This window comes from Neofelis nebulosa, chromosome 8 (genome assembly GCF_028018385.1).
Source record: "Neofelis nebulosa isolate mNeoNeb1 chromosome 8, mNeoNeb1.pri, whole genome shotgun sequence".
Lineage (NCBI taxonomy): Eukaryota > Metazoa > Chordata > Mammalia > Carnivora > Felidae > Neofelis > Neofelis nebulosa.
Genome location: NC_080789.1, coordinates 126,937,116 through 126,958,392, shown reverse-complemented (window position 1 = coordinate 126,958,392; position 21,277 = coordinate 126,937,116). Strand labels below are relative to the sequence as shown.

Sequence of the window (21,277 nt, the reverse complement as noted above, 5' to 3'; positions counted from 1 at the left end):
CTGGAAAAGAATCACCCAAAAGGAGAAGAAACAAGTCCTAAAAGTTAAAAGGACAGAATAATTCACGCTGTTCCCAGAAAGAAATGAAAATCTTGTAATTCATGGGGGTACTGGGTAGGGTACTCATAAGGGTATCATCTCAGTATGAGAAAAACTTGAAAGAGAGACATTGAGCGAGTGGGGGAGGGGCAGAGAAAGAGAGCGAAGGAGAGGGAGAGAATCTCAAGCAGGCTCTGCACCATCAACACAGAGCCCCACAGGGGGCTTGAACTCACCAACTGTGAGATCTGACCTGAGCCAAAACCAAGAGTTGGACACTTAACCGACTGAGCCACCAGGCACCCTAGCACTTCTATGGTTTTTAACGAAGTCTAAAAGTAAGCCTCGAAAAGGAACAAACTGTTTACAAGTACCTGAATTTCCCCCCAGAAAAAATCTCAACATATTTATAGAAACATCAAAATATTCAACACCCACCAAAGTAAAATTCACAACATCTGGCATTCAATAAAAAAAATTCCAGACTTTCAAAGAAGCAGGAAAATACAACTTATAGTGAGGAGAAAAATCTATCAGTGGAAACAGATCCAGGAATTACACCAATGATGGAATTAATAAGGACACTGAAAGGGTTATAAGTATATTCCCATATGTTCAAGAATGCAGAAGAATTTTTAAAAAAGGTAGAGGAATGAACAAGCCTGTTAAATAAAGACATGGAAGCTATAAAAAGGCACGAATTGAACATCTATCAATGTTTGAAATGAAAAAACATACTGGATGGGATTGATGCCAGATTAGACACTGGAGAAGAAAACATTAGTCAAGTTGAAGATACAGGAATAGGAACTATCAAAATGAAAGACCCCCCCCAAAAAAAAATTATTAAAAAAAGGAAGAATGAACAGAGAGTCAGTGAGCTAGAGAACAAATTTCAAGGAGCGTAATGTATGTGTTAACTGGTGTCCTTGAAGGAGAAGGAAGAGGAACAGAAAAAATATGTGAAAATAATGTCTTTTCTCCATTATGTAAGCAGTGTATCTTTATCATGTATCGCCCACATTTTCCTGATAAAAAGAAGAGTGCTCCTGGAAGAGTGATGACCCAGAGAAGATACAGGCATGAGAAATATCCCTGTCCATCCATCTTCTGGAAAAGTAATGGTGACTTTTACTATGGGGTCAGGCTTCTCGAAGCCATATGCAAATAGGAAGCCTTTAACTTATCCGGAGGATTGTTTTTAATCAAAGATAAAGTAAGAAGGGCACCTGGGTGGCTCAGTTGGTTGAGTGACTTCAGCTCAGCTCATGATCTCACAGTCTGTGAGTTCAAGCCCCGCGTCGGGCTTGCTACTTTCAGTGCACAGCCCGCTTCAGAACTTCTGTCCGCCACTCTCTCTGCCCCTTCCCCACTCATGCTCTCTCTCTCAAAAATAAATGGAATATTAAACATTTAAAAAAAATTTTAATGTTTACTTATTTTTGAGAGACAGAGCATAAGTGGGGAAGGGGCAGAGAGTGGGAGACACAGAATCCGAAGCAGGCTCCAGCTTACAGCTGGTGCTTACAGCTCAGAGCCTGGCATGGGGCTTGAACCCATGGACTGGAAGATCATGACCTGAGCTGAAGTCAGATGCTTAACTGACTGAGCCACCCAGGTGCCCCTAAAAACATTTTTTAAAATAAAACAGTAAAAGTAAGAAATAGTCTTATTAGGTCAAGGGCTTCAGATATTTCATGAGGATCTCTGAGATTTCTTGTGTTTACTAGCATAACAATGTGTTTGCACGTCATGTTACATAAATAAAATGTTTTGCATGTCATAAATATACTACTCATTGCATCTTAACTATACTTCTCAGGTAGCTATTTAGGATGGGAGCAGATCTGTTATCTACAAGATTTTCCAATTTTCCTAAAGCTTCCTGAAATTCATGGAATGATTTAAGGTACATGACATGATATAGTATTGAGCTGGTACATTTTTTGTAAGCAAGAAAAAAAACCTAGCCTCAAACAGGTCTGATTTATGGCTTAATTCAGTATTCTATACATACAAAGTCCTCAAAAGAAAAAAAGAAAGTCCTTGGCTGATTACCTGGCTGAGAGCCCACATATTTACATGCAGAAGAAAATCTTCTTTCATGAGAGTCATGATCTATTTGCCTTCCTCTTTTGTTAGGAGAAAAAAAAAATCCGAGACTTCAAGGACCATTATATTGTGTAATGCTTAACTCTATGCAGTCGTTCACGGAGTCCTTTCAAGGGACCATACAGCACTATGGACTATATGTTTAACTATATAATCTGCCTTACCCTCAGATTTAGATGAAAATTATTTTAGAATCTTGCTATTTGGTTACATTGTCCAGTGGCGCTGAACAAGTAAAAAACAGAATCAAGCAAGCTAGTATTTCCCCTAGAAACTAGTGACATGTGGTATTACGAACAGGAGTCCTGACTAAAGTTTGGTACTTTCTAGTACCAGTAATCAGACTTTCTATTTTCAATGCTCACAGATGCACTTCAAGTTTAAGAGCGGAAGATCAAATCCAATCCATCAATATTTAACCAATGCTCATTATGCCCGTAGATTCCTGAGAGTGTCACAGTCAGACTTGGTGGTTAATCTATAAGATGGAGTTCACAGTTTTCTTTGTTTTGATCTTGGTATAAAAACTTGTAATAATTTGCCATTATAGAACAAAAAGAACTGTGACTTATGATTTACAGTTCACATAGCTGATATATTGTATCATCAAAATTTATGGGTTTTTTTCCTTTTTTTAAAACTTTTTTTAATGTTTATTTATTCTTGAGAGAGACAGAGACAGAATGCGAGTAGGTTAGGGGCAGAGAGAGAGGGAGACACAGAATCCGAAGCCAGCTCCAGGCTCTGAGCTGTCAGCACAGAGCCTGACGTGGGGCTCGAACTCACGAACTGTGAGATCATGACCTGAGCCGAAGTCGGTCACTCAACCGACTGAGCCACACAGGGTGCCCCAAAACTTATGTTTTATTGTATTTTAGAAAGTTAAAAAAATTCTATTTTGGCACAAAAGGGCATTATTGGCACATCATAATGGGACATGTGGTAGGTTGTCCTCCACCAAAGAGGAAATGTTGTGATGTGAGTGAGGCCTCCCATTGGTTTCACAAGTTACAGACCAACTTGGGAAAGAGAAACAAAGAAAACGCATGTTCTTTTTGATCAAAGACTTTTGGTTAATGCGACCCTAACCTAGCCAGGATTGTTGCAAAATTTCAACGTGCTTTTAGGATGCCAATACAAATATTAATATAAATGTTAAAAAGAAAACCAACTTCAGTTATGTTCATGTAGAAAGGTCTGCAACTGTCTCCACAACTTGTTTTTTCTTCCTACTGAACTTTTGCTAGAATGTTGGTATCCTTAGGATGCGGCTTCTTGATCTCACAGTGTTGGGGGAGGTCATCAAGAGGACACGATTGCCAGTTGACCCATGAGCGGGACCCCAGCCACTGGAGGCTCCTTATTCCCTCCCCTGTCCCTGGCATGTACATTCTATTTGCCTTCCCTGCTCCCAGAAGCTTCCCCAAGGACACAGCTCTGAGACAGTGATGTGGTGTTGAGACCAAGTGGACAATTTACACGTCTGACCCCAGTTAAGGCCTCTACATAAACTTTTAAGTTTAGCAGACAGATGTGGAAGCCTACTAGCCTTGTGGCCACCCAAGACAATCCCATATGCAAGGTCCCTTGCTTATTTAAAGGGCCACCTACCAATCTGAAGTGGCCTGCCTCTTTGTTTGGTCTCTCCCTGTGTTCTGTGGACAGGGGCCAGTTTTGGATTACACCTGGGAAGTTCCAGAGAAGTCTGCGATCCAACACGTACCATTTCAAATACTTCTGAAATTTGTTATCAGTGACACTGAAGATTCTACTTTGATATTCTAGAGAAGATTTCCTCAGGTGAAACAGTAAGTTATATGGGGGAAAACGTAAGTAACCTCTGCCCTTAATCATATATAATTTTTACTAAAATAACTTCTCAATATCTACTCCTTCATCACCGCAAAACGAAAAGATGAATAAATTAGACTTCATGTAACTAAAAGCATGCTCCTTTTAGACAATATTTATATATGACGTTTTAAGCAATTTATGGAGCCAACAGGTTTCATCTGCTACAGAAGAACAAATAAAATGTGAACAAAGAATGGCATAAAACAATGTCAACCACAATGAAATGGAAGAGGTACTTTACCAAAATAAGCAGCTGACAGCAGAGTGTTCTTAAAAGGGAACCTTTAGTAAAACAGCAGTCTGGCTACGGTTAAGAATTCAGAATTGTATTTGTAATTAATTCAGCATGCTGCCAGTCTGCTCCACTCCTATTTCCGCCCTCCTTGCAATGGTACAAAGACAAGCAAGACAAGCGGGGGAAAGTATAAACACAGCTACTCAGTTCAGTCAAATAACTTATGCAGCCGATGCAGGGATGACCTATGTTAACAGGTATCGTCGTCATGTAAGGGACTGGTATAAAAATGGCAGTATTTGATATCACTGAAGCTTTATTTGATGTTTGAATTATTAGTCTTACTTCTCATGTGAATATACACCTTTCCTTGCGAGAATTAAATTTTTGTGTATTTTAATCCTTACAGCTTGCCTATGAAATCAATCAGGTCACGATTACTGCCATTTCACAGAGGCAGGCCCAAGCCATCATTCCCATGCACTATAACCCCCCTTCAAGTGATAGTTTTTGGGGCAAAGACCATGATTTACCTTCAAATATCCTCATTTGCGTGAATCAGAATCAAGGGGACAGCTTTTTTCCCCATCACATTCCCTCTACCTGGAATCTTCTTCATTTGTAAACACCTGACTCATTTTCAGGGCTTCACTCAGTAATGACCTCTTCTCTGAAACAGATTCCACCGAAATAGATTTATTTATTCCTACCTCTGTTTCCTCACAGTACTTCATTCATAGCTGTCGTAATAACATTTATTATACTGTATTACAGTTGGTCATACACGTGTCCATTTCTTCCTGAAGGGCTTGGTCTTTATGTCCCTCTCACAGACACAGCCTGTTACAGGGTCTGGCATGAAGTAGCTGTTTGATAATTAAAAAAAAACAACAACAACAACTAAATTGAATGTGTGACCCCACAGATAAGAACACAGGTAAGAAAAACCGGGTACTGTAACTCCTCATGCTCTTGAAATAGGTTCTCAGTGGAAAAGGAAAATGCTTAAGAGTAAAGTCAGGAAGTTAATATAAATTATAAAGAGTGACTTCAAAATGTAGACAAAGGAGGAAAAACATTGGCCTAAGTCCAACCAACACACTGTTGCAGCTAACGACACAATTCGTGAAGGTAATCAGAAGCAGGCACATTATCACCCAAAGAGAAGGATTTGATTCCTGAAGAATCAAGGGTTTGCTGTAAGTCCTTATATGCACTCTTCGAAGACAGGAAGAAGGACAAGAAGGATATGACCCATAATAGAGAGGCGTGCTGAGGAAAGAGCCCCAGCGAACACTGGCATTTCACAGCTGTTCTCTCCAGAAGGGTCCTCAAGACCACCCGCCTTTTATTATCGGTCTGGTGAGAGTGGAAACGGCTACGATAGATACCAACAAGGAAAAATTCGGGGAGTCCCTACCTCATCAGGCCAAATCCTTTGCCAAGAGTTTTCACAGATTACCACATTTGCCTGAAGCGAGTTAGATTATCACGGTCCCCATTTCACAGGGAGGGAAGCTGCAAATCCGAACAAGTTCATGAGCTGCTGAGGACACAAGCTTAGCGGGGAGCTCTGATCAAACCAGGTTTCAGGGCTCTTTCTCTTCTCCCTACAGCCACAGCTTTTCCTGTGGGGAAACACTGTCAATCACCCACCGCGTTGTATCAAAACCACCCCCACCTTAAGATACTATGCTTGGGCTATTTCACATTTGCTAAATTGCAATTTGAGGATTCCCTTCAGGTGAAGTTGGAGAATTTGTCTATATTCTTTGGGCATCTCATGGAAACCGCGTTTAGGGAGGTTGTTGTCGTAGTAGTGATGGCTGACGGGTGTGTCTTTTACCGTTCTAGAGAAGGGCCAAAAGCCATACAGCTTCACGTGCTCACACAGTTCCACGGCCACACTTGTGATCATCAGGCCAGAGGACAGGCGAAACTCTGTCACACCTTCAGTTCTCCAGAAGAGGGCGAGATTTCTCAGGTACTTGGGATGGAAAAAGAGAACCTTTTGTCTTGCGTGAGCCTCTTTGAGCGTGTTATACACTTTAAAAGAGGCAATGGTGTTGGCCCTGAAAGAAAACGCCGGCAGAAGAAGGAATGCGTCTCCGTAGGTTGCAATGTCCTCCAGAAATATTTCTTTCTTTTTCTTTAAGTTCCCATACCTGCCAGATTAAAACAAAAACAAAAACAAAAACAAAAAAACCACCACCATCATCATTATGATCAAAGTAGCAGTTTGGGTTACATAAGGCTGAATTGACCACTGGCCAAGCAACTGAACCACTTTTAAGAGACAAACAATGGACTCAAGTACAAGGAAGCATCCTATAAATATCAAGGGGTAGGTCTTCAATGCTCTTTTGAGGTATCTGTAAGCCTTCATTTATATTTTCTTTCTTTTTTTTTTTTAATGCTTATTTATTTTTGAGAGACAGAGAGAAACAGAGCGTGAGCGGGGAAGGGGCACAGAGAGAGGGAGACACAGAATCGGAAGCAGGTTCCAGGCTCTGAGCTGTCAGCATAGAGCCTGAAGTGGGGCTTGAACCCACAGACCGTGAGATCATGACCTGAGCTGAAGTCAGATGCTTAACCAACTGAGCCACCTAAGTGCCCCCCATTTATATCTTCTTACCGGGCTATATCCCCACTGGACCACACATTTCTTACGTTATTTTAGTTTCCAACTCAGTAATTTCTTTCTCTAAGGTTGCTTTTTGATACACAAATACTTCTAAATTAATAATGATTGATGTTTTCTCAAACAGTACACTCTTAAAATGTCTACACATTAAAAAAAAGTCACTGAGCTGTACAGCTGTTATTTGTGTATCTTTCTGTGCGTGTGATCATAACAAGTTTCCTCTGAAGAACTTAAAATATCTATATCCATACACACACCACACGTCAAATTTATCCCATGTATCGTGACATCTCTGTATGTGTGATTTAAAGAATACCTTAGTAAATATACTAATCTGTGTGATTGTGTTTAGAAAATAAACTTTTGGGATACAGGTACAATATTTTATATTATTTTAAGGTATACTAGAACTCTCTGAATATATATTTCTATTGTGTATTTTATTAATAATGATTATTGGTCAATTTTGATGAAAACAATGGAGCAAAACTATGTATGGGATTTTTATCAACCAGCAACATTTTGTAGTAGTTATGCTGCAAAAAATGAAATAAAGGAATTATTTTTTGTTAATAAACTATTTGAAGTAAAAACTTTTTTTTGGGGGGGGGGGGCAGGTTCTCCCAAGGCTCACTCTCTGAAGTTTCTAAACTCTTTATCAAGAAACTGCTCTCAAAAGTAATGCTAAAACTCTGAAAGAAAATTCTCAAAAGTAACTTTACTATTGTTACAAAAGACAAAGAGATAAATGAGCTTGCATTTGATTAGTAATGTTCAGCTTATGACATTAGAAGTACAATTGGTCAGGGCACCCGGCTGCCTCAGTCAGTCGAGCATGTGACTCTTGATCTCGGGGGTTGTAAGTTCAAGCACCACACTGAGTGTAGAAATTACTTAAAAAATAAAGTAACATCTTTAAAATAAAATAAAATGATTTCCTTAAAAAAAAAGTACAATTGGTCATACCTCTTATGAGGTATAACCTTGAGAAAAAGTAAAAAATTATGAAAATATTCTTCTATCTTTTCCCCAAAAGTCATTCCAGGTATATTGCAAGTCAGTTTCAGCAACAAGATTAGTGTTTTTCAGCAACTAAGAAATGTGTTTGACAATGAAACGAATGTTCTCAAACAGTTGTGTAACTTGGAGATACTTACTTTAGTTTTATGATACTGGGATTTACAGTCACAACATTGGTTTTACTGCCAACGTCTTTACTAACATTTCCTGTAATTGGGGGGAGGTTACACCTGAAATTTGAAAAAAAAAAAAGTGTTTTCAAAATACCATTATAAAAAAAGCACATGTACACATATGATCACTGTCACTTTACTGGAGAAAACTGTTGCTATCAAGGGGTTCTGAATTGGTCCGATTTCCATTTAAAACTGTTTAATAAGTACTGAACTCTTTCTTTTTAATTAAAAAAATATTTTTAATGCTTATTTATTTTTGAGAGAGAGACAGACTACGAGCAGGGGAGGGGCAGAGAGAGACACACAGAATCCAAAGCAGGCTCCAGGCTCTGAGCTGTCAGCACAGCTCAGCTCAGAGCCTGATGTAGGGCTTGAACTCATGAACCATGAGATTATGACCTGAGCAGAAGTACCCACCGAGCCGCCCAGGTACCCTCGTACTGAACTCTTAACTGGCATTTCAACAGTGTATGAAACATACAAACTTGATAAATGTTTTCAATATTAAGACCCTTATACCTATCAAATGAGAAATGACAATTACCTTGCCAAGCTTCTGAAGAGTTCATAATCCCGTATTAAAATTATTATTTCTATTGATTATATTCCCATTGTGGTATGATCGCCAATTTACAGATTTAAAAAAATTGAGGCATTGGGACTAAGGTTACAGTCTGCCAGAAGCAAACACTGTATTAAAAAAAATCAAAATCTCCTGATTCCCATACGGATAGTTTTTCTTGTACCAAATTATGCTGTTAATAAATAAAACCTTAATGTTCCTATAATGATGTTTTCATCTAAATGTTCTCTTCCTCTTTTGAGTACTAATTTGTCTTTAGTACTCAAAACAAATTAAGAATTGTAATTTTGAGTAATTATATTCCTTTCACAAAAAAGAGACGGTTGGTTATGAGTCCCCAAGTATTGCTTATAGAATTTCAAGTAGACCATTTCTTTAAAGCTATACATACAAAGGAAGCATATTTGAGTGCTTCCTAAGGCAAGCTGTTTAAAGTTCATGTGTTCTGCAGTGACTGAGGTTGAAATAGTATTCCACACTCTATGAAACATAAAATCAAATGAACCACGTGCATCTCTCATTGATAAAAAAAAATAAAAAAGATATACCAGAAAATAATTAAATATGGCACCTTGGGAAAAATAAATATTAATCACAGATAATAGTCCACAGAAATGCCCTCATTAATGGACATCCTGTAGTAACAAATCTACTTTCTTTAAAAAGAAATATTTTTTTAATGTTTTACTTATTTTTGATAGAGAGAGAGAGACAGAGCATGAGCAGGGGACGGGCAGAGAGAGAGGGAGACACAGACTCCGAAGCAGGCTCCAGGCTCCGGGCTGTCAGCACAGAGCCCAATGCAGGGCTTGAACTCCCGAGCTGTGAGGTCGTGACCTGAGCGGAAGTTGGACACTCAACCGACTGAGCCACCCAGGCGCCCCACAAATCTACTTTCTAAAACAGTCTCATACTCTTTTGAAAACCAAAGGTGATTTCCAATATAGTGTCATAGGAAACTCCAAGGCAAACTACATATACAGTAGTAGTTGGTAAAACCATTCATCACCCCTCTTTTTTGTTCCTTACATACTTAACTGGGAGCTCCCAGTCTCTTGAAAGGAAGAAATGAATAATAAGCAGTTTCCAGGTTGTTTTTATAAAACTCTGGACACTTATTGCCAAAATCTGGTCAGGCTTCAAATTTAAATAAATTTTAATGACTCTGACGACATTGAAACCCTCATTTGGCCTTTCAGTCTGGGAGGCTAACTTCACAGGGAACTCAGCATCAGCAACATATCTGAGCCTCAGCAAATGCAGACTCTAGAAATGTACACACCTACTGTAGAGTTATAATTTTTTTGATGTTTATTTATTTTTGAGAGCGAGAGAGAGACAGAGAGCAAACAGGGGAGGGGAAGAGAGAAAGCGGGAGACACAGGATCTGAAGCAGCTCTAGAGTTATAAATTAAGAAGTTGTTGAGTTCTTTGTATTTGTTTTTAATGTTTTTATTTATTTTTGAGACAGAGAGAGACAGAGCATGAGCGGGGGAGGAGCAGAGAGAGAGGGAGACACAGAATCCGAGGCAGGCTCCAGGCTCTGAGCTGTCAGCACAGAGCCCGACGCGGGGCTCGAACTCACAGACTGTGAGATCATGACCTGAGCCGAAGTCAGATGCCCAAGCCACTGAGCCACCCAGGTGCCCCTGCTTGTATTTTTAAGTCTAAATCTGTATTTCCTGTATCTGCTATAAGGTAAAGTGAACATTAGGCATAAACGTCCCCACAGATGTTTTGGGAATTTTAAGTCTATACAAAGTCTAGCACAAGAAGAATTATGTATCTTTATTATGGCTTTTTCAAAATGGCTAAATCCTTCAGGTATTGGTCATTTTAACATTAATCGTGAGGAGCACACTCAGTGACCTGCTGGAGTGTCAAATCTATTGGTCTGTCATTACCTTCAGCATAAAAACTTTAAATGAGATTAAAGTGAGGCAGTGGGTTGGGGGTGGGGAGCTACTGACTGAAAATCTTCCTTTTCAGTTGCTAAAAAGGGCAGCCTGACATCAATAAAGATGAAAGGATGTCCTCTGATGTATGAAATCAGTACCTCGGCAATAGGAAGAAACAGATTTCGACTTACTTTTTAAAAAGGTGCATTTCAATTGAGATCCATCGTCACAGGGATGAATCACCTTTCCATCGAATTCTGAAAGCGCAGAAACTCTGTAGCTTGGCTTGTTAGCACAGGCAGACAGAGAAACCACTTTTGCATCTGTTTTTGCAAGCTAGCAGGTATTGAGACACCAACACTTTAAAAGACCAGAATCTAGAAGCCCCACAATTTCTTGTTTTTTGTTTTTTTTTTTAATTTCAAGCCAGAGAACTAAATAAACAATGATGTAGCATGGCAATAGGGTGCAGGTCAGCATTTTCTTAAATTTTATCTGAGAACAAAACTCTCGAAATGCTCTGTTAAAAAATATTTTTTTAAATATATATAAACCATAATTATATCTGTGTATCTGTGTGTGTATATATATGTATGAATATATATGTATATATATATATATGTGTGTGTGTGTACGTGTGTGTGTGTGTGTGTGTGTGTGTGTGTGTGTGTGTAAATCTTTTTTTTTTCAGGTGAACCTGGGAAATATTGTTCTCCAGAGTCCTTCTCAGGGAGCCATGGCATCCTTACGACACTGAAGGCTCTGAGAAGTCCTGCAGTGAAGATCCTTTTTCACCAGTATCTCAAGCTGAGTTTCTGCAAAGGGGCCACAGCACAGTTTTATCCTTCTGGTATTAACATGCTGAGGAACCCGTGATCCATTTCACACTTCAGGAGAGGCCATCTACGTCATTTGTAGACTTAAGCAACACAGCTCAAAGGTCAAAATTTACACGGAGTACCTTTACACTATCCTTTTAAAATATCCAACTGATCTTTGGTTTCAAAGGAACCAATTTGACAGGTCTTACCTAAAAACGAAGTCGGATTTGTCTATTTCGGCTCCACAAAGAGACTTATTCAGAATCCCCCCGTTTCCAACCACGGCACACCGATTATAAGGGTGCTCCATAAAAGGCTGAGACTATCAGGAGAAAGTGAAATATCTTTAGTTTCAGAACCATAACCATCACCGCTTAATTCCAGCAGCTTAATATTTAGACATGCTAAGGAAAGAAAAAAAGCGAGGAAAAAAAGCAGAAGTAGCAATGCTGATCAACTATGACTTATAATAAAATATGCTGTAAACTTATACTATACCTCTCATTTCTCTTGAGAGGAATAGACAGTGTATCGAATACCATATAATGTAGTAATAGAAAATATAATACATTTGCTCATAAAATATGACTTAATGTATTTTACACCACGTAATTAAGTAAATAACATTAGAATGGCAAAATCCCACATTGGGCCTTTCCAACAAACAGGAACATTTTCAGCAAAATGGAGGAAATAAAGCAATTAGAAAGTATCATTAAATCCTCTATTCTCGGGCATAAAATTAATAGCTAATTTAGCGGAAGTTTCCCGTGCTTCTTAAATAGCTAGACCTTCAGGCTCAGTGCTGACATAAGATTGATGCCTGTCATCTCTCCGCAAATGACCAGCCGCGGTTCCTTAGGGAGGCCCTACTGACTCTGTGCTGACATCTTTCAAATTAATTTCCAAGGCCTGAATCTTTTATATTTCCTCCAAGGACCGGACTTGCCGACTCCAAAGGACGTCCCCCTTCTACCATATCCTTCCCAGTCGGAAACCTAACTTCTCGAGTCAACAGCACGCTTTCCCCTTCCTGGTCGCTTTCCCTGAAAGAACGATGTGACCTTGGGCAGCATGAAGGATGGCAGCTCAGACACATGGTCCTCATTTACCAGTTTCGTCTTCGGAATTCAGGTGGAGGTCTTCAAGGGCACAGAGGGTGTTTCTGACTTTTAGCTTTCCCTCTTCTGTCACCACAGACCTCGCACAGTGCAATGGACACGGTGATTTTACCGTAAGTGCGGGCTGGCTCGATGGCCTGCCCTCGTGCAGCCTCCAGCCTTGTGCTGGGGCGCACCTGTACCAGCGGGTGGGAGCCAACCGGTAAATATTCAGGAATTGTGTGCACTGTTGTTAAACCACGGGTAAATATGGGGGGCCTGGGTGGCTTAGTCGGTTGAGCGTCCAATTCTTGATTTCGACTCAGGTCATGATTCCCAGGGTTGTGGGACTGAACCCCGTCCCGTGTCAGTCTTCAAGAATGTGGAGGAGCTTAAGATTCTCTCTCTCCCTCTGATCATCTCCCCTGCTCACGCGCTCTTACTTTATAAAAGAAATAAAACAATAATAATAGTAATAGTAATAATAATAATAGTAATAAACATTGGTAAATTTAAATCGGCCACAGTGGGGGTACTTACACCACCAAAATCGGCCAACACTACAAATCAGGGCACCCTACTTCCCAAAAACAGTTTACCAGTACCAATGGCAACACCTCAGGGCCAACAGGGTTCTCAGAAGCCCAAAGTAACCCACGAATCCTTATGACTGTGATGTGCTCCTGACGCTCTACCTGGGGGATGCCAAACAAGCAAAGTAAACCCTAGTTCGGTACTAGGTTTGTCTCTTGCAACTAAAAATCCTATGGTGCATATGGTGCACAAGAGACACTGATCCAAGTGCAAGACTTATTAACGCATGTAATCCAAACAACCTTATGAGCGTTTTACAGACGGGAGATAAAGACATGGGTTTAAGTAACGGCTAGCAGGTGCCAGAGGTGGGATTCAAACCCTTGAAAGAGTCCACGCTCTCATTCACAACACATTACACAGCTTCTCATATTCGATGAATAAAATGTTAATTTAATTATGTATCCGATTCCTCTTTGTATCTGCAACGCCCAGCGGTGCCTGGCTCTTAAATTAATGGTTCCCAAATACCTCAGGGTATTTGAAGTTCACTGCACTGCTAGCTCAAGGTGTCTTCCAACCGTGTTTACTAAACACGACCACAATAAATTCTGAATTCCATACCCTGGGTAGAATGCAAATATTCTCTAAATGGTACAACAGAAAAGATTACTGAAGGAAACATCATCTCCAATTAAGCACGCGAAACAATGTTTTTCTCTGGCTTCTCGGTCAACTGGGTGAAAAAGCCCATATGCTTTGGGATTTCACGTTCGGCACGCGTTCACATGAATTACAAACTCCAATGGTTCTTAAAAGAAAGCTCCCAAGAAAATGGAAAATTTGTGCCACGCTGAGCAATGCCTGCTCATTGCTCACCCTGGTTGAAAACCAACTTTGTTTTCTTTTTAAATAACTTAGCAAAAGTGTTTGGAGGAAATGACTTCACGACATTCATCAAAAGTATCTATTGTCACCTTCTTGCTGCATGTTCCACAGTGTTCCAGAGTGCAGTGTGGCAGAGGAGAGCACGGCGGGGGGGGGGGGGGTGGGGGGGGGTTGGTGTGCGGGGAGCAGGGTGAAGAGGAGGTCAGCTCCCTCACATGCCTCATCCATGGAAAGGGAGTGGCCTAGCTCTGCAAGCCTTACTGTACTGACTTCAGAATTCCCTCCCCCTAATTCGGAAAACTCAGTGTAAATTTGGAAAATGGATGCTGTTGTTATTAATTGCACACAGAATCATCAAGTTTCGGTTAAGTTATTCTTTTCAAGGCGACAATTAGAAGCAAAAAAAAAAAAAAAATACCTGCTGCTTCTCTGTTCTAGTCAGTCTAAAGCAAGGAAAACACTAGAAAGAGTTGCTCATTATGAAACTCTCCCAGGCCGTCCTTGATAAGGAATAGAAATATTCTTTACTTATTATCTTTTTAATTATTGGTAATTTCAATGGATCATGAGGGCATTTTTAGAACGCTTTGAGTTATTTTTGGTCCCCCTTTCCTCCCAGAAAATTTGCAATATTTATTCTCTATCATTTGCTATTCAGTTCTCAATCATTCCCAGCAAATTCGTCTTCCTTTGAATTATAATATCAAAAGAAAATCTGGAACAACTTGCATGACCAAAAAATTAGTTGTGAGAGGTCAAAGTTCTAACAAAAGGGAATTAATGGCAAGAACTGAATATTCTACAGTTGGTAAAGTCATCCCATGTTTGACCACATTGCCTTAGCTTAACTGCTTTTAATCAAATCATGAAAAGATGCCCGAGAGTATGTGTTTATGAGCAACAGGATGTTCTTCAGGACAAAAATTTTCCCCAAGTTCGGGTTTATATTCAAGGAGAAGTTTCCTCTTACGATGACACTGTGCCATTACTCACTAGTTTATTTAATGAATACATAATGAACGCATATATATGCACTGGGAAATGTTCCGGAGCTTGGGATACATCAATGAACACACTACCCAGAAATCTCTGCCTTGTGAGGTTATGATCGTTGACTGCAAATCCTTAACATATTTACTTCCCAAAGACTAGCCACTAAACCCACAGTTCTTTGTGGACGAATTGATTCAGTCACCAAAACTGACAACTGGATGAATCTCATTCCAGGTGAAAAACGGTCCTCTTCCCAAGCCCCAGTAATTACTGTGCACAAAGCCCAAATACCTCATCTCATTCAAGGATGAGTCATGAAGGACTCAAGGATTCGGAGAGCTTATCATGTAAGATATAAATACATTCCCCACAGAGCTACTTGCATTCAAAATTGCCTTTCTATTTATTTATTTATTTTTTAGGGAGATTGAGTGAGTATGAGCAGGGGAGGGGCAGAGAGAGACAGAAAGAGACAGAGAGAAAGAATCTCAAGTAGGCTCCACACTCAGTGCAGAGCCCAATGGGGGGTTTGATCCCACGACTCTGGGATCATGACCTGAGCCCAAATCAAGACTCGGACGCTCAACCAACTGAGCCACCCAGGCGTCCCCCAAAAGTGCCTTTTTAAAATGGACCCCTACAAACATCTTACACAACAAAACCACATACGGTATTTTAATTCTAAGTTAACCCCTCTATTCGTCTAAGTTACAACATAAAGTGAGAGGAAAGTCACCTGGAATGGTGACACAAATAAACCACAACAAGCCCTTACTCACCACTGGAAACATGTTAAAAATGTTCTCTCTAATTAGGATTTCATTTTTGCTTTCCACCTCGTAACTCATGTTGGTCCCAGCTGGAGTGTTATTCTGAGAAACAATGAAGTTTTGGGCAGCATCACAACAGGAGGCAAGTTTTGCTCTGCAAAGGATAAGAAAAAAAGCGAACCAAGGAATGAGATCAAAAAACCGGAAACAGAGGCTACAATGGAAAATGCAAGAGGGTTCTGCCATAGTGACTCTCAGGAGGAAGAGGCATCATTCACAGAGACATGTTCATCTCATTGCGTCCTAACTGGCCTGGATGGTGAAATGGTGGCCTGGGTGGAAAAAAGGGCAAAGAATGTAAAACATACATTCAGGTAGGGACCCTCTCACCAGCAGAAAATACTCGTTGACATAACGGTTCACATATACAAATGTACGCCTAAGCTCCCGGCTGGGGGCACCAGTGGGGAAAGCCCGGGGGTCGACGTCCCCCTCCCGGGCAGCAGCGACTCCTCCACCCTGCTCCAGGCCGAGGTGCTGGATCTGGACGAGGACGAGGACGACCTGGAGGTGTTCAGTAAGGATGCCTCTTTGATGGACATGAATTCCTTCAGCCCTATGATGCCAACGTCTCCTCTATCAATGATAAACCAAGTCAAGTTTGAAGATGAGCCAGATTTGAAAGATCTTTTCATTACAGTTGATGAACCCGAAAGCCACGTTACCACAATTGAACTTTTCATCACTTACAGGATTATTACTAAGACATCTCGTGGGCAATTTGACTCCAGCGAATTTGAAGTTAGGAGACGTTATCAAGATTTCCTTTGGTTGAAAGGAAAATTTGAAGACGCACACCCCACTCTGATTATTCCACCACTGCCTGAGAAGTTTACCGTGAAAGGTATGGTGGGGCACTTTAACGATGACTTTATTGAAACACCCAACTCGATTGGGCGATCACCCGACTCTAACATTTAATGAAGACTTCAAAGTATTTCTTACTGCACCAGCTTGGGAGCTCTCTTCTCACAAGAAGCAAGGGCCTGGATTCCTCAGCAGGATGGGGCAGACAGAGCTGTTGCACTGCAATGAGAGGAGTAAAAAGCCGCCCCGAAGAGTTCACGGAAATGAGTAACTTTGTTGAAGTTTTTAGCCAGAAAATAAATTTGATAGACAAAATATCTCAGAGAATTTACAAGGAAGAAAGGGAAGGTTCCGATGAAATGAAAGAATATGGCCCAATTCATATTCTGTGGTCGGCGTCAGAAGAAGATCTGGTTGATACTCTAAAAGGGATTGCCAGCTGCGTTGACAAATGCCGCAAGGCCACTGAAAAACGGATGTCTGGACTCTCAGAGGCCCTGCTTCCTGTAGTACATGAGTATGTACTTTATAGTGAAATGTTAATGGGTGTATGAAAAGGAGAGATCAAATACAAGCAGACCTGGATCCAGAGAGGAAGCTTTGACCTATAAAAAGGCAGATACTGATCTGCTTACAGAAGAGATTGGAAAACTTGAAGATAAAGTGGAATGTGCTAATAACGCCCTGAAAGCAGACTGGGAAAATGGAGACATAATATGCAAAATGATATCAAGTCAGCATTTACAGATATGACTGAGGAGAATATCCAGTATTATGAACAGTGCCTTGCTACACGGGAATCCTTCCTTGCATCACAGACTGACCTCCACTTGGAAGAAACCTCTGAAGATAAACCTGAATCCCACTGAGGACTTCTGTGCTATCTTTGGGAGACAGCATCTATTAACCAGTTACTCTTTCTGGATGGACTGTGTCCTTTATAAAGTAGATGAAAAACATTTAGCACTATCTGGAAAACCAACAGATTGAAACTCAGGTATTCCAGATCATTGACATGAATTGGATACACTCGTGTGTGTGTGTGTGTGTGTGTGTGTGTGTGTGTGTGTGTATACACACACATATGAATATATATACATGAATATATATATAAATATTTAGCTTAGTTTTTATTTTAAATTTATGTGCCAATAATTATATACAGAAAATTTTTTGTCCAAATATTTGTTTGTGGAACATGTCCTTTTAAATATATCATGAAGACTCAGTTTTAATAAAAAGTTTAATATAAAACAAAACAAAACAAAACAAAAAAACAAATGTATGCCTAAGGATCACATTGTAACATTGAAGAGAAAATGACAGGATGCACTGTAGTTATTTCATAGTAATTATAAGGTACAGAAGGTACATTAAGAACAGTGTTACAGTCACCAAAGCAACATGTAGTCATTTACTAGGAAACAAGCCCAATGAAAGGAAGAATCATTCAATACAGTGATTTGTTTCTGGCTTCAGTGGTTTAATTCACAAGCACAAAGTATTTCTATTCAAGGTGTACGACTTCATGTTTTGACATGTTTGTACATTGTGGGACAGTCCCCACCACAATCGAGCTAACTTACCTACCCATCACCTCACATGGCTGTCTTCCCCCCTCCGCCTTGTTTTGTGGTAAGAACAGTTAAGATTTACTCCTTTGGCAAATTTCTAGCATACAATTTAATATTGCTATCCACAGTCACGCTGTTGTAAAGTAACAGTGACTTTCTAAGTGAACTTAAAGTTGCCAGTCCTTATAGAAAGCCTAGAAAAATGTAATTTATGTTTAAAAAAATTTTTTTAATGTTTATTCATTTTTGAGAGACAGACAAAGAGAGACAGAGCATGAGCTGGGGAGGGGCAGAGAGAGAGGGAGACACAGAATCTGAAGCAGGCTCCAGGCTCTGAGCTGTCATCACAGAGCCTGACGCGGGGCTCGAACTCACGAACCGTGAGATCATGACCTGAGCCGAAGTCAGATGCTTAACCGACTGAGCCACCCAGGCGCCCCAGTATTTATTTATTTTTGAGAGAGAGAGAGAGAGAGAGTGTGTGTGTGCAAGCAGGGGAGGGGCTGAGAGACAGGGAGACACAGAATCCGAAGCAGGCTCCAGGCTCCAAGCTGTCAGCACAGAGCCCGACGCGGGGCTCAAACCCGCAGACTGTGCGAACATGTCCTGAGCTGAAGTTGGATGCATAACCAACTGAGCCACCCAGGCACCCCAAGAAAAATGTAATTTAATACCAAGCTGTGTTTACAACTCCTACATGGAGTGAAACATTATTAATAGAACGTAGGCCCAGTCAGGTCCTTTCACGGATCATCTGAGTTTTCCCCTGACTTCTGGCAGGTCAATCTAGATCCACTCAGAGTTTCTATTTTGCTTCCATAATTTTCTAGGGATGCAGGGTCCACAGCATCACCTGGTAATTATTCCAGAGTCTGATCAACCTTGAAGTCCAGGGATTCTCCCATTTGCACAACTCCACTATCTCTTAACTTCAATCCATTTCCCTTGTTAGTTTTCATAGGATCTCTCCGTAAAAACACTTCATGTAATTGAAAATGGTAATAAATCAAGCAGAACTTGAACCTTTTCAATCTTGAAGCCTTCAGAGAAGTTTCTCTTTTCTCTCAGATTTTCCTCCTAGGACCAGTTTTTCATTATTTTAGTCATCTTGTTCCTCTTTAAATCTTTACTTATTTCTCCATATTACTTAAAAATATGTATCAAACGGGCTCTTAAGACAGAGAACAAACTGAGGGTTGCTGGACAGGAGGTGGGCAGGGGATGGGGTAAACAGGTGATGGGGATTATGGAGGGCACTTGTGGTGAGCACTGGGTGTTATATATAAGTGATGAGTCACAAAACCCTACTACTGAAACTAATATTATACTACATGTTAACTAGAATTTAAATAAAAAATTGGAAAAGGAAAAATATATATAACAAAGCTGAATTCAATCCTAGCACAAGGACAGTGAATATTCAGTGAAAAGGGCTGACTGTGGTCGCTGCTGACACCCTAGATTCATAACTGGTCCTTCCCCATTGGTTGGTTTTGGTCTGGAACGGTATATTTTTGTACGTGTTCCTATTGAATTTTGTCCTTCTGAAAAAATACAATGCTCTAATCTGTCACGATCATGTTGAATTATATTCCAGTCTTTCTCAATTTCAGTAATTCTCAGGGTATAAAAAGTCAGTGCTGTGATATGATTTGTACCCTAAAATCAATATTTTCAACAATACTTATCAGTTCATCTATATCATTTAACTAGTACATTCCTCTTAATCGAATTCTATCACCAGCTTATCCCTCTTTGGATTTCAGAACCTATCATGTCTTAAAGATAGTTCATGGAGACTGACAAAAAGAAAAATTAAAAATGAAAGGATGTGTAGTCAAAAACATGATCTTAAGTAGTTTTTAATTATAAATTTAACTTCATAACAATTCGTATTGTGAAATCAAAATTCTTATGTGTTTATTATTTTAAATGTCTCTTTTATGCAGCATTTTGAGCAAAGACAGTAGAATAAATTCTCATTTACCTTTAACAAGTAGCTAAACTTCTCTAAGGATATTCAGTGCTTAAAAGAATATTGTAGGGGCGCCTGGGTGGCTCAGTAGGTTAAGTATCTGACTTCAGCTCAGGTCATGATCTCTCAGTTTGTGAGTTCAAGCCTCACGTCAGGCTCTGTGCTGACAGCTCAGAGCCTGAAGCCCATTTAGGATTCTGTATCTCCCTCTCTCTCTCTGCCCCTCGCCCATTCACACCTTGTCTCCCTCTCCTTCAAAAATAAAATAAAACATTAAAAAAAAAAAGAATATTGTATCACCAAAAAACACTAACCACTGCATGCTTTGTGTTTTCTTATATTAATAGGGTTTTTTTTTCTGAAATTGCATTTTTAACATTGTATTATAAAATTTTCAAACCTATAGGAAAATGCAAAGAATTGGCCAAGAAGTACCTGAGTAACTACCAGCTAGATTCTATAATTCACTTTTGCATTTGCCTTATTGTGTTATTATTGTGTATTCATCAATCCATTTTTGTTATAGTTATTACAATTCAAAGTCAAATACAGATATCGGTACACTTCACTGCTAAAGATCTCAACACTTATTATTTTGTTTACATTTGTGGGTAAATTTTACATACAATAAAATCATAAGCACATTTGATGAGTTTTGAAAAATGTACACACCCCTGTAACCCAACCCCTATCAAAATACAGACTCTTATCTACACCCTAGAGAATTCCCTCATATCCCTTCCCAACCTGTCTCTAGCCCTTACCCACCTCCAGGTAAGCACTTTTGTCATTAGAGTTTTTGCCAAAGATTGGTTTGCTGGGGTGCCTGGATGGTGCAGTCGGTTGAGCATCCAACTTTGGCTCAGGTCATGATCTCACAGTTTCTGAGTTGAATCCCTGCATCGAGCTCGATGCTGACAGCTCAGAGCCCGGAGCCTGCTTTGGATTCTGTGTCTCCCTCTCTCTCTGCCCCTTCCCTGCTCACTCTCTCTCTCTCTCTCTCTCTCTCTCTGAAAAATAACATTAAAAAAAAAAAAAAAGAAAAAGATTAGTTTGCCTGTTCTAGAATCCATATAAACAGAATCACATAGTGCATATGCTTTTGCGTAAGACTTCCTTCTCTCAGTATATAAATGCTTTTACAACCCATCTACATGGCTGTGTGTATCACTAGCTTGTTCTTTTTCATTGGTG

The 21,277-nt window shown here is 40.0% G+C and overlaps 1 protein-coding gene and 1 pseudogene across 1 annotated transcript in view; one reads left to right on the top strand and one right to left on the bottom strand.

Annotated features, from left to right (window-relative positions):
- Positions 1 to 4,538: 4,538 nt before the first annotated feature.
- The window catches only part of ST8SIA6 (ST8 alpha-N-acetyl-neuraminide alpha-2,8-sialyltransferase 6), a 151,544-nt gene continuing 134,805 nt past the window's right edge, over positions 4,539 to 21,277 (bottom strand). The window contains exons 5-8 of the mRNA XM_058681794.1: positions 15,677 to 15,821; positions 11,592 to 11,704; positions 8,042 to 8,134; positions 4,539 to 6,405 (exon numbers count right to left, since the gene is read on the bottom strand). Coding sequence (XP_058537777.1) covers positions 5,931 to 6,405; positions 8,042 to 8,134; positions 11,592 to 11,704; positions 15,677 to 15,821 — 826 coding nt within the window. The 3' untranslated portion in view covers positions 4,539 to 5,930. The remainder of the gene's footprint in view (positions 6,406 to 8,041; positions 8,135 to 11,591; positions 11,705 to 15,676; positions 15,822 to 21,277) is intronic.
- On the top strand, positions 16,118 to 17,600 carry LOC131483542 (sorting nexin-7-like; annotated as a pseudogene).